The sequence below is a fragment of the Ceratotherium simum genome, chromosome 27, assembly GCF_057802395.1.
Source record: "Ceratotherium simum simum isolate JZ-2026a chromosome 27, ASM5780239v1, whole genome shotgun sequence".
Classification (NCBI taxonomy): domain Eukaryota; kingdom Metazoa; phylum Chordata; class Mammalia; order Perissodactyla; family Rhinocerotidae; genus Ceratotherium; species Ceratotherium simum.
In genome coordinates, this window is record NC_141926.1 from 6590500 (window position 1) to 6607912 (window position 17413).

At 45.3% G+C, this 17413-nt stretch overlaps 1 protein-coding gene across 1 annotated transcript in view; it reads right to left on the reverse strand.

The window, feature by feature from the left end:
* Positions 1-1244: 1244 nt before the first annotated feature.
* Positions 1245-17413, reverse strand: part of PCP4 (Purkinje cell protein 4) — a 30985-nt gene continuing 14816 nt past the window's right edge. Inside the window, exon 3 of the mRNA XM_087417855.1 lies at positions 1245-1649. Coding sequence (XP_087273981.1) covers positions 1522-1649 — 128 coding nt within the window. The 3' untranslated portion in view covers positions 1245-1521. The remainder of the gene's footprint in view (positions 1650-17413) is intronic.

A 17413-nucleotide genomic window follows, 5' to 3' on the forward strand; every position in this document is an offset into this window, starting at 1 on the left:
TCTCTAGAAACCCATCAGAGGAACCCTCGGAGTTTCTCTCCCACCCCGTCCCTAACAGCCCCAGAGGAGGGATCTCCTTACACAAGACAACAAACACGTTTTCAGATTGATTTTTTGAGGCAGTTAATCCTCCCAAGTGAGCCAGTCTTTCTTGGTCTGTACCCTCGTGATGGCAAACGGGGCCCTGCCAGAGGAGTGGCATGACCTCCACCCCAATCATTGCCTTTCCTACTGGCTGCTTCCACCATACTTTATACCTTCACTCCCAGGCACATGTGTGTGAGCACACGCACACACACGAACACACAGACCACCGTCCCTCCTCTTTCCACCATTCTTTATCCTACACCTTGATCTTGGTTAAGGAGCTGGCAAAGGAAAGAAATCGATGCCCCACTGCAGGACACTGTGCTGTCACGGAGCACCTTGGGATGCTGAAGATGAGATGCAACTTCCACATCAGGTTCTCATGTGGCAAAGCTCCAACAACAGCCAGAATCTGGGGCTGGGGGCTTCTGCCACCTGGGCCCCCAAGGCAGGCACGCACGCAACTCCCTGGCTCTTGTCTCTGTGAAGCCATCTTCTGCACATGACAGAATGTCTGCTGCCTGCAGAGCCCCTTTGCGGTGTGCAAAGCAATTTACCTGCAAGGTTTGCAGGGAAAGAGATGTGGTGGGAGTGAAGCCAGACAGCTTCTCCAAATTGCAGGCTGTGGTAAATAATCCTAACACGGGCAAATCACAGCGTGAGAAGCTCAGGGAGGTGGGGGACACTGGAAAACATGCCTTCCACCTGGAGCCCTGCAGGTGCAGAGAACTGCAGGTAAGTGGCAGAATAGCCTTTAACGGTGGGGGCATCCCCTTTGGAGTTCTGAAACGCACCTGCTGAGTAAACCTGGGTGACACAGATGCATCTCCCTCCCCCTTCTTGTTTTCCTGGATGAGTCATAATTCCCAGTGAACATCTGAATCTTTGACATCCCAGGATACAGGGCTCTATTTCCATCATAAGAAGAAAATGTATTACCATCGCCAGTCGGCAGTTAATACTCTCCAAATGAGACAGGCACTGCTGAGAATGGAGCTCTCATTCTCTCCAGAAAAGCTCCTTGCAGAAGGCACCGTGTTTCAGCTCTAACTCTTAAGGGACGAAGAATCGACATCCGGCTGGCAGTCATCTCTAACTGTCATAACTTCCCAGATTAATGCAAAGGGAGAGATGAAGGCAGACACTGTAATCACGCATCTTAACTCCATTTTATTACAACATCAAGGAAGATACTTAGTTGCAGGAGGAATGATACTGGAGGCAAACACAGAGATTAAGCCACTCACAACTGCATTGTCTACACTTTCCTATCAGGGTATAAATATCATGGGTCTCTGTACATGCATTTTGGGACTGCTGTGCATGTGTGTATGGTGTGTAGATGATTTCTCTCTAGGGTGTTGTTCTTTTAATTCCTTGACAGATGATGGTGGAATTCGATGTCTTCTGGCAGACTAGGAAGGGGCTCTCCCGCTAGGACTGGGACCCAGCCTTTTTCTTCTGGAATTTTCTGAACTGAGACTGAATGGCCACCGCTGCGCGTTCTGTCTCTGGCGCATCCATGTCGATGTCAAATTCTTCTTGAACTTTCTTCTGCCCATCTGTAGCAAGAGACACACAAACATAAGGCAGTCACTGAGCTGAGAGCGGGAAGGCAGATAGCGGCCAGTCACCATGCGGTGCATACTCCACTCCTAGCACAAGACCTAGTTTGCAAAGTCAAGTCCAGTGGAGCGTGTCCTGATGCTCATCAGAGCTCAGACTATGCTGTTTTCTGGCTGCCCCAACTCTACACCTGTGAGAGATGATGAAACTCAAGGACACAGTCTCAACATCTCAGACATGTTCTCTACACGATTTTCTATGTCTCAAAGCCAGATTTTACACATAGTGTCAAAAATACTAGCTGTGCTGTTACTTTCTCCTGAAAATAACAATTTAAATAGTTTAGATACAATTTAACTAGTGCTGTAGCTATAGACAAAATAGTACCTGATATTCACAACAGCTCTAAGTTAAAGTCATTGAGTTTCTGTGTTACTTCTATTGCCAATGAGATTTGATTGTCGAATTAGGGCTTCTGTTTTTATCATTGTCACGAATGGATGACACCATTTGACCTTCACAGTTAGGTTGAACTTTCACAAGTCTTATATTCTGTTCCAATGAGGTAGGCTTAGCAATTTGTTTGCTAAACCAGGAGGATTTAACCAATTCACACTGTAATGATCATTGAAATAGGATATAAGCCAAAGTAAGTGATAACATGTGCCTACTGCCCTTTTGTGCTGTGTACCTTACTGAGCACCAGCCGACTTCTAGCTAAGTACTAAAAATGAATACATAAATGAAATCCTCTAGTCTTAAAAGAGGAGAATCTTTATAACCCCTTCAGTCCAGTGAAAACTCATCATCAGAACGACCAAAATCATCTTTTTTAAAATACAGACACAGGGATGCCTCTTTGCACAGCTGCAGTGGGAAGAGCTCCTGAGAGCAAGGCCAAGTTAGCTACATCAGTGTCCCTGGGGTAGGGCTAGACTGTCCTACTTTTTAAAAAGGCTCTCAGGTTGTTCTAAGATGCAGCCAGAGCTGAGATCCAGCTACTTTGAAGTGACAAATAAGGCCCTGAAGTTAGCTCAAGGCAGAACTGGGGACAGGGCCCATCGCTGGCATCTGGGCCAGTAACCTCACTGCAGCCTGGACTTGCACCTGGAGCCCGACAATGTGATGAGCACATCCAGCTGGGGACGGGAGAATCAGGGGATTTGAGGCAGGAGAGAAAGCCCCAGCCAGGGAGTGGGGGCAGGCCTCTATTCCTGACTTTGTCACCAGGCAGCCTGGGTTCATCATTTAACCCACATGTGGTCCATTCATCCACTTCCTTTCTCAGTGACTTTGGATAATAATGTTCACACAGTAGCCCTAACAAAGAGGTTGGAGGACACTGGGATTGCTTGTAAGGGAGGCAGGCTTTTTCTCTCCTGCTTTCTCTGTCCCCTCCCTCTCTCTCTCTCTCTCTCTCTCTCTCTCTCTCTCTCTCTCTCTCTCAGATAGATGATAGATAGATAGATAGATAGATAGATAGATAGATAGATAGATAGATAGATAGATAGATGACTAGGTAGATAGATTGATAGATAGATAGATAGATAGATAGATAGATAGATAGATAGATAGATAGATAGATAGATAGATAGATGATAGGTAGATAGATAGAGATGATGGATAGATAGATGATAGATAAGAATATATATATATATATTCATATATATATATGAATTGGCCCTCATTTCAGATGCATCTGGTTGCATGCTATTGCCTTTGCAGATCTTTGAGCAGGCGCATGTCAATTTTCCTAGAGACTAAGCAGGTTCTGCCTGGAGCCCTCCGATCATACCTCCACCCAGGAGGAGAGGACGCTAGCTTTGCAAGCCTTGCCGACTGATCAGTGCGTAACCTAAATCAGTAGAATTGTTTTCCTCTACCCCAGATTTGCTTCAGATGCCCATAAAAGTGGTGATTTTGACTGATACAATGTCCAGGGAATATTTAGAGGCCATCTTTTTAACCCATGAGAGCCCAGATGATCCGGAAAACAAGTGCAATTGTTTCTTAGTGCCTCAGGTAGCCATTCACAGTTTAATTTACCTTGCAAGGGCCCTTTCTTCAGGGAATGCTAAGGGGCAGGACCATTGGTAGGGGAAGGATTTTCCTGAAGATCAAATCCATACTTTAAAAACATCTCATTAATGTTATCACATGAGCCTGGGACTGGAGAAAAGTATCTAGTAAACCTGAAATTCAAATGGCTCCAGCTCACATGCTCACAGCAATAAGCGCCTCAATACCAACAACATCTGTGAACAAGTAGCACCTTCAACACTAGGAATTGTCATAAGATGATTTAGAGCCCCAGATATTTTTCCTCCCAAAGGAGACCTTACATCTACTGTATCGAAATTATAAAGGGGAAAAATTAACTCTGATTTAAAAGGAGATGAGAGATTTCTTTTTTAGATGTAAAATGTTGCTGCAACCTGAAGTTTTTGAAAGGTCTGATTCATCTTTTCCCTTTTATAATAATGATAGAAAACAGCAAGATTATTTTTGACAAATGATAAATGAAGATGCAGAAAATTATGTATATTTAGGGAGTATATAACGAGATAGTGAGGATGGGTCATAAAAATAAATTTCACAATTATATCTTAAACTAATATCTTCAGCCAAAAATGATTTATGGATTCCTCCCTCGTTTGAAAAATGGTACAGTGTTTAAAAAAGAAACCACTAATATTCCAAGAATTGTTGCTGCTTTCTGTTTACTTTGTCAAGTATTTACTGAGTCAAGCATTTCTTGGAGAAGGTCTGCCATTGTTACTTCTTCCACTGAGCCAGCCAGGGATTTGTGAAGCAGAGGAGGGGGACCGGGATTGTGGTAGAGAAGGGGCGGCTAATTAGATTCCGTGGCACTGAGTTCAGTGCAAATGATGTACAGGCTTGGAGATGGCTCCATGTGGTCCTAAGATCTAGAAAACAGCTCTGGGCACCCCAGACTCAGCAGAAGTGAAGGGACGATGGAGGAGGGCATCAGAGGGACCGTTGCCAGATCCCCAGCCCTCAGAGCCACTCTGCAGAGCCTCAAGCCTTGCAGAAATCCGAGTCATCCAGTGCCTGCCAAGGCTCCCCTCCCATGACGCAGGTGATGGCGACAACAGCAAGGTGCAGCGTGGCCATATGAGAGCCTCCCTTCCCTGTCACTCCAGGGCGGAGGTGGGTTACCCACTGGCAGCACCAGGGGCCCTTCCTGCTGCTGAAACCCAGAAAGAGGACCTTGGCCACGTCTGCTGGGGACAGGAAAGGCCCTGGGCAGGTGCGCTCCCTGTAGTGTGCACCCATCCCCTCGCCCCACATTATGGTTCTTCATAGGCAATCATTACCTCACTCTCCTTCCTTCTCTACTCCAGGCTTGTGGCCCATCACCCCACTACGGTGTGAGCTCCACGAGGGCAAGGACTTCATCTGTCTTGTTCCAGCAGCTCACACAGGGCCTGACACTTAGCAGGTGTTCAATTAGTAACTGTTGATTGCAAATGAGCCCATTAACTCATAGGAGAGGCAGCTGTCCAGTGCATGCCTTTGTCTGGAGGACTAAACCAAGTCAGTCACTCTCAGTGGTAACCATTTCATTTCCACGTGGGAGGGGTTCTTCACCCCAACTTCCACCACCAGGCTTCTCAAGGAGGAGGCTGAGAGGTGCCAAGGCAAAGACTCTATGGGGCCAGCTGAGGGGCACTGTCCACTGATGACACGGTGAAGAAGGTGGGAGGTTTCTCTCCCAGATGGAAAATGTGGCCACATTGGAACAGCGTAAGGAAGTGTTGTTTCATGCGAGAGGCACTCAGGATATGGTCAGGGCATCCAGGGCAGGCACATTCAGATACGCAGCCCTCACGGGAGGACAAGGGAATTAGTGAGGCATAGGTGTGACCTGGAGCAGCCTGTTGAGGCCCAGCAGGACCAGAGACACCTTGGGTGAACACAGAGGCAGCCCTGGGCCCAGGGGCCCAGGCACTAGCACCAGAGAAACCGCCACTGATGGTCGGTTCTCATGCCTGGGAGCTCTGGGTGGGCTTTTAAACCCCTGCCTGCCTAGAACAGCACCTGCCACCAGCACCAGGCCAGGGAATAAACGATGGCAGCCCTCGCACCAGGCAGACAGCTGCCTTCAGCCTCCTCGGGAAAGAGGCTGACTCCCTCCAATCCTCAGATCCTCCCGCTCCCAATGAGGCAGATGCAGGGGGCAGTGGATTTGGGGGTGTCTCCGGCTGCTCTGTGACTACGGAGAGTTCATCAGTTCTCTGGGTCTCAGTTTGCTCATCTAGAAAACGGAGAAGTAAAATCGTTTTTTAAAAGCCTGCTCCCCCTAGGTCCCAGTGTTATGTGCAGATCAAGGCCATGTTGTAAATTAAACCACAGGCCCAATGGTGTTGGGGATGTTGCAGCTGCAAAGCAAGTAGAGGGGAACATGGGCAGACACAGGGTTCCCCAGCCCCAGGGCCCTGCGTCTGCTCAGTGGTGAGACTCACAGATACTTAGGCCCTAATGCAGAGTGGAAAGGAATGCTTTCCTGCAGGGCTGGCCACTCGGCTGTTGAGGCATTGAGCCCTCTCCAGCCTCTCCAGTGACAGGTGGTGTTTATTGGGGTTCTGACGGGATGGCCCCAGATCAACAGCACAAGGCATAGAGACTATACCTAAAGACCTGGCAGCCCGTGACTCACAGGTCCTGTGAATACAAACCTGGGACAGTGCAGAAGGGTGGCCCCCATCACCAAAGCTAGGGGGCACTGAAGGCACCGGGCCCTCTGCACAGCTCCTCTGTCAGGAGGGACAGTAGATCTAAATGAGCAGTGCAGGGAGATCACGTGCCACTCTTATTTCCAGGTGGCCCCAACCATTCCCTTTATCTTCCTACTTGTTGCTTCATAAAGATGTCTGCAGGCTTATATCTGGACTGGATGGGCTCTACCTGACATTTTTATTTAGGATTCCGCTGCCTGAAGCAGGCAAAACGCGTTGGCCGCCTGGTTCAAGACGGCAGCTTTTCATCAGTCTGAGTGAGCAATATTTCACCAGACACTTTGTAAACTGTCCACTACTGCACCGTCATTATTCTTTGTATCTGTCCAGGGTTCTGGAATTTTGTCATTTCTGTGTGTCCCTCTGTGTAGAAATTCTGAATCTGACCAGGAGAATGGTCAAGAGATTATTCATCCTAATCATTGGTTTAATGGAAAAAGATGGTGATTGCCAGCTCCCCTGTTGAATGGGCGGAAATCTGACTTCCTGACCATAGACATGAGGAGAAGGATCCCCCACAAGCTCTTCAGACTTCACCCAAACTCTGCCACGTCCTTTACCTGGAAGACCCCGTCTCAAAGATGTGAGGCAGTCTGAGGAAATGAGGGTCAAAATCTATCAGACTGGAAGTTGGCATTATCTGCTGCATTACCTATCTACCTCTCCACTATCCGTCTATCCATGTTTCCCTCTACCTTCTCTCCCCACTTCTCTCTCTCAGAACAAAGAGCACAGCTACAAAACAACCCCCAGCAATGAGACTTTTCTCCGCAGGCAGAAACTTCACCAAACACCCAAGATATGACACACAGCCCTGCCGAGGAAGAAGCCCGGCACAGTGAAGAAACGATGGGTCTTGAGGCTCAAGATGTCTCGTGATTCGCGACCTCCCCACCAGGAAGGAACGCAGTCCTATTCAGATTTACACTTGGACTAGTGTAGAAATTTCTTATGCTACTTCTCTGAAATATTGCCTTTTTCTTGCAGAAACTGAGACAGGAAGTGGCCCTGCTATTTTGTATTTTATTATGTCATAAAAGAAACATTCAGGTAGCCCTTCTAAAAATGTCATCGTAATAAGAGCCACTCTTTATTGAGCATTAAAAAGAACCTCCCTCATAGACTTAAGTGGATTTTCTTTTACAGATCATTTGATGGCAAACGTAAAATAGAGAATCATAAATATAAAAAGAAGGAACTACTATCAGCTGAAGATAATCTCAAATGAATATGACAAGTCTCTGATATTGTCATGAAAATCCATCAACTGGGGAAAAGGTTTGACATACTAAAATCCCATTTGGGTTTATCTATTCTCATAAACATGGAGTCTAGTGGTTATCAAATCAGTCCTACAGCCCATCAACTGATGCTAATTGAGCACCTGTTTTACTCTGCTCAGGCTGCTATAATAGAGTACCACACACTGGGTGCCTTAAACAGCAGAAGAGTAATTTCTCACAGTTCTGGAGGCTGGAAGTCTGAGATCAAGGTGTCGCCAGGGTTGGTTTCCCCTGTGGCCTCTCGCCTTGGCTTGCAGACAGCCACCTTCTCCCTGTGTCCTCACTGTGTCTCCTTTGTTACAAGGACATCAGTGAGATGGGATTAGACCCCACCCTAACAACCTCATTTTAACTGAATCACCTCTTTAACGGCCCTATCTCCAAATATAGCCACATTCTGAGGGACTGGAGGTCAGGGCTTCAGCATTTGAATTTGTGGGGGGAACAATTCAGCCCAGAACAGCAGCTAATTTAACTCTGGGCCTCTATAAGTTTTGAAGTAGCTTTATATTCTGTGCTTTGCTTGACATCCATCACCACTTACGAGAGCTGCAGGAAGCACTCATTGTCCCCATTCTACAAAGGCACAGAGACCATGTCACCCATCACCTGGTGAGTACTGGCTAAGGGCTAATTCAGAACCCAGGTCTTGCTCCAAGTCTTGGTTTTATTCTGCAGAGTTGCATTCCTTTCAGCTCCTTAGACACAGGCCAAGATGGCAGCATTCACATGGACGAGTTAGTGTTGCTAAAAAACCTTAAATGGTCCATGAATGGTCCAGGTCCATGTCCTGAATACATGACACAGTCAACCACTTTGCAAAATCTGCTTGTTTACCAGGCTGTCAGGGAGAATTTATGCCAAATTCTTGAAATGGTCTGGAGTACCTAGCACAGGCCCGTCACTGTTCTAGGGGCTAGGAGAGAGCAGAGAGCAAGCCCACACCTCTGTTCTCCTGGGGAAAATAGGAAATAAGAAGGTAAATGCACAAATAAGTAATAGAATTTCAGAAATTCCAAAAATAAAGCAGAGTGCTGAGCGGGAGAGCGTGTGTGTGTGCACAAAGGTGTCAGGTAAGGCCTCCGGGAAGGACGGAGGTGGAAGCAGGAGGCTAGGACCATCTGTCCAGGAGGAGGGGCAGCAGGGGCTCTTGGTGACAAGAAACAACAGTTTCTGAAAAATTATTCTTCATCCGCGCATTCACAATCTAAGTGACAGACTTCAAATAATTAGCATAAAGTCTCGAGAAATTAAAAGACATATAGTCAGCCAGGGCATAAGACAGCTATTCACAGATCCTGAACAACCCAAGATATGATGATAAGTTTGAAACCCAGCATCGTTCCAAAATAACCCCCACACTTGATCAAAGGAACTCTTAAATACATTTCTTTCTGAGTTTCTGATGATGTAAAGTCAATGACTAGAGGTACTGGCAATAAGTCAAGAACGCAGGGGCTTGAGCACACGCGCGCGCGAGCGCACACACACACACACACACACACAGGTAAAGACTTTCATTTATGTATTTAAGACTCTCCATATCTTAAGACTTATTTTATAGAAACGAATTACCTCCTAAGCCCTAATCCTGTGGATCAGAAATTTGCGCATAAGCAATAAATTGGGATATAATTGTCCTGAGTGGGAGTTTGCCTTGATTTGGAGGCACAGCACAGAGCGAGCTATAAAAGGACCTAAATTTTAGCATGCCATAAAGAAATAACAGTCATTTAACTTAAGTACGCCTTGCAAATGGGGTATTATGATGCCAAGGTCCTTAGAAGGTCCTACCTTCTTTCAAAGTATGATGTTAATTTGGAAAGAATTAGCATCTATCAGTTGTATTGCCCTGGATAGACTTAATTTACACAGAGCCCTTGGCTCCTGGAACCTCTTAGCTGGCTATCTGCCCTCTCCTGCACCAGGCCACCCACTGGCCACGGAGAACCAGTGTGGCTTCCTTCCTAAGGACCCAAAACCAGGCCTTCGAGGCAGGGAAAGCAAAGAAACAAGTAAGAAAAGCAAGTGAGGATTGGAATTTTTATCTCCTAAGCCTCAAATTGGATCGAAATATACCCAGACAACAAGGCATCTAATGTTAGGGAAAAGGTCGATTCCTCCCAAGAGAAAAAAATAATAAAAATAAATTTGTATATCCAGTTCATAAAAATGCTGGCATAGAGCATCCATTTTATGAAATGCCAATAAAAAACCAAGACAGCTTAAAAAGGAAATGAAGCATGAAGACACCACAGTATCCTTCAGCCAGTCGTTCCCGAGTTAAAACAGTCCCTTCATTGCCGGGCGGGAACACGGAATTCAGCAGCCTCGCTCCTGCCTTCTGGCTCGGGGCTTATTGAACAGGGGCCACTGGTGCGGAGAATTGCAATTTTCCAGGTCTTTGCTAAGCGGCAGAGATTAACGAGCAGGGTCAGGCATTAGCAGCAACGGGCAAGGGGGCTTTCTGCATCTATTGTCTTCTCACGTCAAATAAAAACACAATTCCCATTTCTTCTAACTTTCCATTTACCACGTTAGCACCTTCTTTAGTACTTACGTCTTTTGCAAAGAAAGAGAAATTCTCTTGTGTCCTGAAATAGAGGCATTCTGAACCCACGGTCTCCACTGTTCAAATCGTGCTATGGTTCACGCAAAGCCTAGTTTGGTCAGCTGAAAATGAGAGTTCACTTCCAACCCCTCTGTTTCCCATTATTCCATTTCTCTGGTCCCTACCTATATGCACCTTGCTTATATAAAATGACTACCCAACTGTAACATTTAGATAATCAAATGATTATCTCACAAATGTGGGAACCGATGGAAAAGAATGAGCATGGATGAGATCCAATTTTCCCCCAAATTCATTAAGCCTAGGAAGAGAACCAAAAAAGAAGATACAAATATCATTGAAAAAAATAACTTTTCTATTGCAAAGGCAAAATTGGTTCCTTGTAGTATTATTCTGCTAGGGTTGCCTTAACAAAGTACCATAGGATGTGCGGCTGAAACAACAGAATTCTATTTCCTTGCTGTCCTGGAGGCTGGAAGTCTAAGATCAAGGTGTCAGCAGGGCTGGTTCCTCTGAGGCCTCTCTCCTTGGCATGTAGATGGCCGTCGTCTTCCTGTGTCCTCACATGGTCTTCCCTCTGTCCTGATCTCCTCTTATAAGGACATTAGTCATCTTGGACTAGGGCCCACCTAATGACCTCATTTTACCTCAATTTACCTCTTTAGAGGCCCTGTCTTCACATACAGCCACATTCTGAAGTTCTAGGGTCTAGGGCTTCAATGCACAAATTTAAGATGGCAGACATAAGTCAGCCCATAACACTTGTCAAAATGCCTACATCTTCTGGGAAAAAAATAAAGACAGGCAGATGAGGTATGATGAGACACAGCTTCACTAAGGAAGGCTCAAATTCAAGTTCTGACTGACTGAGTGTGGTCAGATTTGCTTTTCTGAGGTTCAGATCCTCCCCTGTGTTTGAAATGGGGGTGATAATGAATCAAGGCTTGGTTCTCTCTCAAGATGATTGGAGGGACAAGCAGAGAGCGTGCACTGGCCTGCTGTGTAATGTATAAAGAGCAAGGACAAATGCAGGATTATTATCTTCAGAGATGGTGGTGTGCAGACTGGCTCACCCAGTACCCTCTCCTTCCAGCTCCTCCCTCCACCACAGATGCTGAGATGCTGGAGGAAATCCATTCCCAGATGTCCTGGGAGGAGAATTCTGCCGCCCAGGCTGAGGACCAGCCAAGCAGGTGCACTGTGGCAGGATCTAAGAAGGTGGAAGTGAGTGCCGGGGGTGGCAACCACACACAGGAAGATCCCACCTCTGGCAAGCACGGAGGCGGAGGCATTGGGTCTCTTTGGGGCAGACGTAGGGACATCCACCATCCTGTGCCTGGTGTCACGTGCCAGGCAGCAGCAGCAGCCGTGGAGCTTCTGCTGGAAGGACATGCCGTGTTGTTGAGTGCTGCTGTATGCACTGTTCCTGACTGTGCCCGCTCCAGGCTGGGGTCTCTGCCCCCCAGAAATTCTGTAAGGCAGTGACACCCTGCAACAAACCCCTTTCTACTGAATCTAGCAAGAGTGAATTCTGTTGTCTGTGCCACCATCCCTTACAGGCACGCCTAGTTTACGTGGGGCTGGAGGAGGAGAGGGATGTTATATAAGGAAAGGGATGACCCCATGAGTTTAGGGATCAGGTGACAGGCTTTTACTTTATTTGCAAAGAAGATTCTTTAGTACTTGCTAGAGAAGAAGTTCAAGGAAAGTAGATAAATGAGAACCCTTTCGGAGATGAGGGTAACATACCAAATGTTTCTTTCCTCTTCTGAGCACATGGAGAGAATGAAAACTCCTTCCCAGGAATCAGCGCTAACTTCCCTAACGGCAATCCCCGTCAAATATGCCACAGCTCACCCTCCCTCACCCTCTGACAAAGAAAAATGACTTCAAGCTGATTGGGGGATGGAGGACAAATGAGACCTCTAACACTCTAGACCAGCCCTCTGTGCAAGCCAGCCAGGTATGTAAGTGCGCAAGAAACTCCATGAGCAGAAATGTGGCCGAGTCTGCTCCTTGCCTCCCTTTACCCCCTTTATTCCTAGTTATAAAACCCCTGATTTGGGGCTGAGTACATGGTTACCCAGAACAAGGTTTCCATCCTCCTTACTGGGTGCAGCCATACACACAACTAGGTTCTGGTCAATATGATGTGGGTCAAAGAAAGAAATCTTAAAAGAAAGCTGACGGACACCCTTTCCGCTTTTTTCTTGTTCCTATCTGCTTCCTGCTAGCTGGAATACAGATGTAACAGCTGATGCTCAAGCAGTCATTTTGGACCATAAGTTGGAAGTCTTATGCTGAAGATGACAAAACACTAATCAGATGCTTGATGCTCCTTGAAACTATCCTGACTGTCCTCAGCCACATACTTCCAGACTCCTTTTGTATGAGAGAGGAATAAACTTTACAATTTAAGCTGTTGTTATTTTAGGGTTTCAGTCTCTTGTAGATAAACCTTATGTACTCACACATATGTGTGTAATTCATTTGAAAACATTTTATTTCAAGCTGATAGCAGAAAATCAAATATACGTCACTGTGCACAGTATGGCTTCATTTTCCTCCCTTAACTATATGTTTTTTCTTCTGATATATATGTCTATTCAATTTCTGATATGGATGGCCATTTCTTTATAGCACTTACTACTTTAAAAACTTCTATCTTTTTACAGTAATATTTCCTGCATATTCGGTAACTTTTGCCAGCCATCACTCTCAGACTTCCCTGCTTCCCATTATCCTTTTTCCCCTCCTGTAGCATCAGCTTCTGCCTCCACACTCTTCCACTTCCAGCTTTTTTTTTTTTGCTACTTCTTTTCTTTTTTTTTTTTTTGTTTATTGCAGCATTGGTTTATAACATTGTATAAATTTCAGGTGTACATCATTATACTTCTATTTCTGCATAGACTACATCATGTTCACCACCCAAATACTAATTACAACCCATCACCACACACATGTGCCGAATTATCCCTTTCGCCCTCCTCCCTCCCCCCTTCCCCTCTGGTGACCACCAATCCAATCTCTGTCTCTATGTGTTTGTTTATTGTTGTTATTATCCACTACTTAATGAAGGAAATCATACGGTATTTGACCTTCTCCCTCTGACTTACTTCACTTTGCATAATACCCTCAATGACCATCCATGTTGTCACAAATGGCTGGATTTCATCGTTTCTTATGGCTGAGTAGTATTCCACTGTGTATATATACCACATCTTCTTTATCCTTTCGTCCCTTGATGGGCACTTAGGTTGCTTCCAAGTCTTGGCTATTGTGAATAACGCTGCAATGAACACAGGGGTGCATGTCTCTTTACGCATTGGTGTTTTCAAGTTCTTTGGATAAATACCCAGCAGTGGAATAGTATGTAGCTTTTCAAGTGCTTGAAAATATAGGAAACAGATGTGAGCAAGTTACAGCTCTTCAGGAGGCATTTTCCGGAATCAGGGTTTAGCCCACTCCTTCATTCTGCTCCACGTCCATTTTTTCCTTCCTTTTAGAATTTGAAATAATTTGAATTTTTTCCTTTCTTTTCTATTACGTGGTTTTACCATTTCAGAAGCATAGAACATTCTCAAACTCACTTTTTCCCCTAGCTTCTAAACTTCGAAATACCAGTTTTAAAGGATTAAACTCCGAAATTTTCGCCACCATAGAGAATTTTATAAAGTGCCCCAGTTTTAAACAGAAAGAAAAGTCAAATGCAATCATAATTACAGGACATTTTCAAGTAGCCTCAAAGGAGCATCATTTCACCTAATGAATATGGAAAACCTGACATGAGCCCATTGAGTTTCTGACTCCCCTCCCCTATCATTCTAATGATTCTGACTTTAAAGGGAAAAGGCAGCAGCTAAGGCAAATGGAAGGCGTTCCAGGACTCGGTGCAGAAGGAAGAGAAAGACTACATGGCAGATAAGCCCTGGGCTCTGTAAAATAAATAATCAAGCTTCGTGAACGACATGGAAAGCAAACAGCAGCATGGATTGAAAAATCATTACGTGCACGCTAGAAAGGGACCAGAGCTGTTTGCAGACTTTGGGATTCTGGCCTCTTCTCCTTCCCTTGCTCTCTGTGGCACTGCCTGATTGAGGATGCCTCTCTCCAGCCGTGCGCCAGTGTCCAGCCTCAGCCGGGCAGATGTTTCTGCATTCTTCCTGGACCCCCAGAGGCAGCTAAGCCAAGGGGCTGCACTATCTCACCGGACACATTCCTCTCTGGCTCTTTGGCCCCGTGCCTCTAATCCGGGCGGCCAGCCATTTTCCTTTATGGATTTTCAGGGATTACAAGCTTTCTTAGATGCACAAGACTATTGGACAGATGCATCCACCACATATATAGAACTTGACTTTGGATGCAAAGCTCTGAGTGACGCCTTGAAAGGGGGTCTGTGAAGCAAAGCCAGAGCCAGGTCCGTGCCAGGTCCAGCTGCAACCGGGCTGATTAATGCCCGTTTCTGCTCAAAATTGCAAACTCGAGGCTCCCACCAAACCTGATTCCCCATCCAGTCACGCATCCTGTGCTTCACTTCACTTTCTACGCTTTTCACATGCGACAAGAAAAAGAGGAGCGGAAATAGATGAGACTACATGTGTCCCCGACTTCCCATATTCTAAAATACTCTTCAAACCTTCTGAAGGTGACCAAGCACTCCCTGTCAGAATGTCTTGAGGATGGGATGGGTTCTGCACAGAGGCGTGTGCCACTGTTCGTAAGTGTGTACTTATGTGTAAACGTAGATGTGCTCTGGGTTCCAGGAACGGCCAGCCTGTGGATCTAAACTCCACACACTCTGGTTTCCTGAATCCACAGCCCCACTCTTCCACATTCTTCTGGTATGTTTGAAACCAAGACACATGGCTTCCATTTGCATTTTTTAAATGACACTATCTTAAGTGCAGGGCCAAGGACTTGCTGGTTTGTTGGAAATAGCTTTTTAGAGGAGAGTCATTTTAAGCTTTGGGTTTTATTATTCTAATTACCAGGAAGATGGGTTCACATATTTGTAAAAAGAGAATCAAGTTAAAATCCCAAGAAGGAATAAAGTTATGTGGTTTCTGGACTAGGCAGCTGAGCTGTATAGAGAGCCCCAGACTCAGAAGGACTAGCTTAACAGCAGAGTTTTGGTTTTAGTTTTAAGAATTATTTAATTATAATGTTCTGACAACTAGTCTCAAGAAGAAATGGGATAAGAAGAGCTTTCCCAGGTAGTGGAAAGTTCTGAAGCTCCAGACTTCTCTCCTACTGGCTCAGGTGGTGAACACCTGGAGAACATTCAGATGTGGGTTGTGCTTGGTCCAACGAGCCATCACCACTGTCTAACCAGGGCCTTTTAGGTGACACTGTGACAAGATACCAAGTCCCCTGCCTTTTGTGCAGGCCTTCAAACTGCCTCCTTCCAGAAGTTCTTACAGATCAAAAATAAAGCAGAGTGTATTTATTTCAAGAATTCCAAAAACAGAGACATTCCCAGTATCAGGCAACATGGTCCAAAATTATTGTTTTGAAATAGTTTTTAAAAAAACACATAATTTTTCAAAGGACCAGCACTGAAATATCATCTCTTGAAGGATTCTAATTATCAACAGAGGTCGTAGAAGCATTTCTGTCTAGATCAAAAATTTAGGCAATGATATAATATCCATTTTTGGTTGCTGTAGCTCAAAGGAGCATTAATAGAGGCTGATGTCAAGAAAGTGATGGGGGAAACCAATTTAGATAGAATGTTAGAAAAAAAATAATGTCTAACATCAGTCTATTAGAAAATGGAAGCATTCCCCAGAGTGGTGGTATCTGACCTTTCACTAAAGTCATTTTAAACTGAACTGAGGAAATATACACCACGGGGTTATATTTTGCCCACTGTGAATGACCAGGATGACCTAAGCGCCTACTTCCAGCCAGATATGTAATTGGCAAGATTTTATGGTTTTGTTCAACTTTGAGATGTGTGAACAGAATAAGACTGAACATTTTATCCACAGGTAGTTCACAATATCTTCTAAGACCTTATTCTAGCCTTCCACAAACGAATCTGGCCCATAATTTCAAAATTATGCTTCAACTCCTCCATGCCTTGCCATAATTTAAGGTGTCATGGGCTGGATTTGTAGAAAATGCAAATGAGACATTTTCAAGAAATAGCTGTGATTCAATGTTCAATTGCCACGGGGCTGGAGAGGGTACACGTTGGCAACCTCACCCACGATTCCAATCATGCTTACGTGGCACCAAGTGGCATTAGGCCCACAAGTGAAATGGTTATAAAGTTTCAAAATAAGATTGGAATACCTTCTGGTTGCAACATTGCAGTAACAATTTAATTTCAAGGGTAAAGGAGGGCTGACAGGAGCCTCTTTATGCGCCCAGGTGTGCCCATTTCAGCCCTGGGAGGCCACCCACATCTTTTGTGTTCCTGCGATGAGTGGACCGTTGTGGTCGACACCTGGCCTCACCTGGAGGCCAGTCCCTGGTCGGGCAGCCTCGTTGCAAAACTGAATGCATGCCATGGAAATGTCCAAGGAAATGAGCACTCTTTCCGTGTTCTGCAGTCAATTAGTTGAAAACACAGTTTGTCCAGATCGGAAAACGAATTTTCCCATTTTCACTCATTTTGTCGAAATAGTTATGTTATTTGTTATCACATGCTCACAGCTGGTGACAATCCTATTCAGATTCTGCCCACTGTACCTTCTTTCCCCTCTACAGCTTCCACCAAGAAATAGCATCGTATTTCTCCTTCAGACCCACAGGCGATATTCCCTTGCCATGTGCAGAAAATAAAATCAAAAGAAGTCAAACATTCTATAGTGTCCCAGGAAAGAGACGGCCACAGAATCATAAATTCTTAAAATTAGACCAGAGCCTAAAGACAACATAGTCCCACAGTGAGGAATTGGACCCAAAGAGATGAAACGATTCACTGTGGATGAACCACCAGCAAATGGCCAAACCACAGAAGAACAGGAATGAGGGACTTTGGGGATTCACCCTCCCCCTGCCCTTCACGAGCAAACAGAGACTTAGACCTGGTTTTCTAGCCAGACCAGGCAGTGGAGCAGGCTCAGAGGTTCCACAATCAGGGTAAATGGCTAACAGGTAAGAAAACTATCAACTAAAATGCTGAAGCCTCGCAGAGA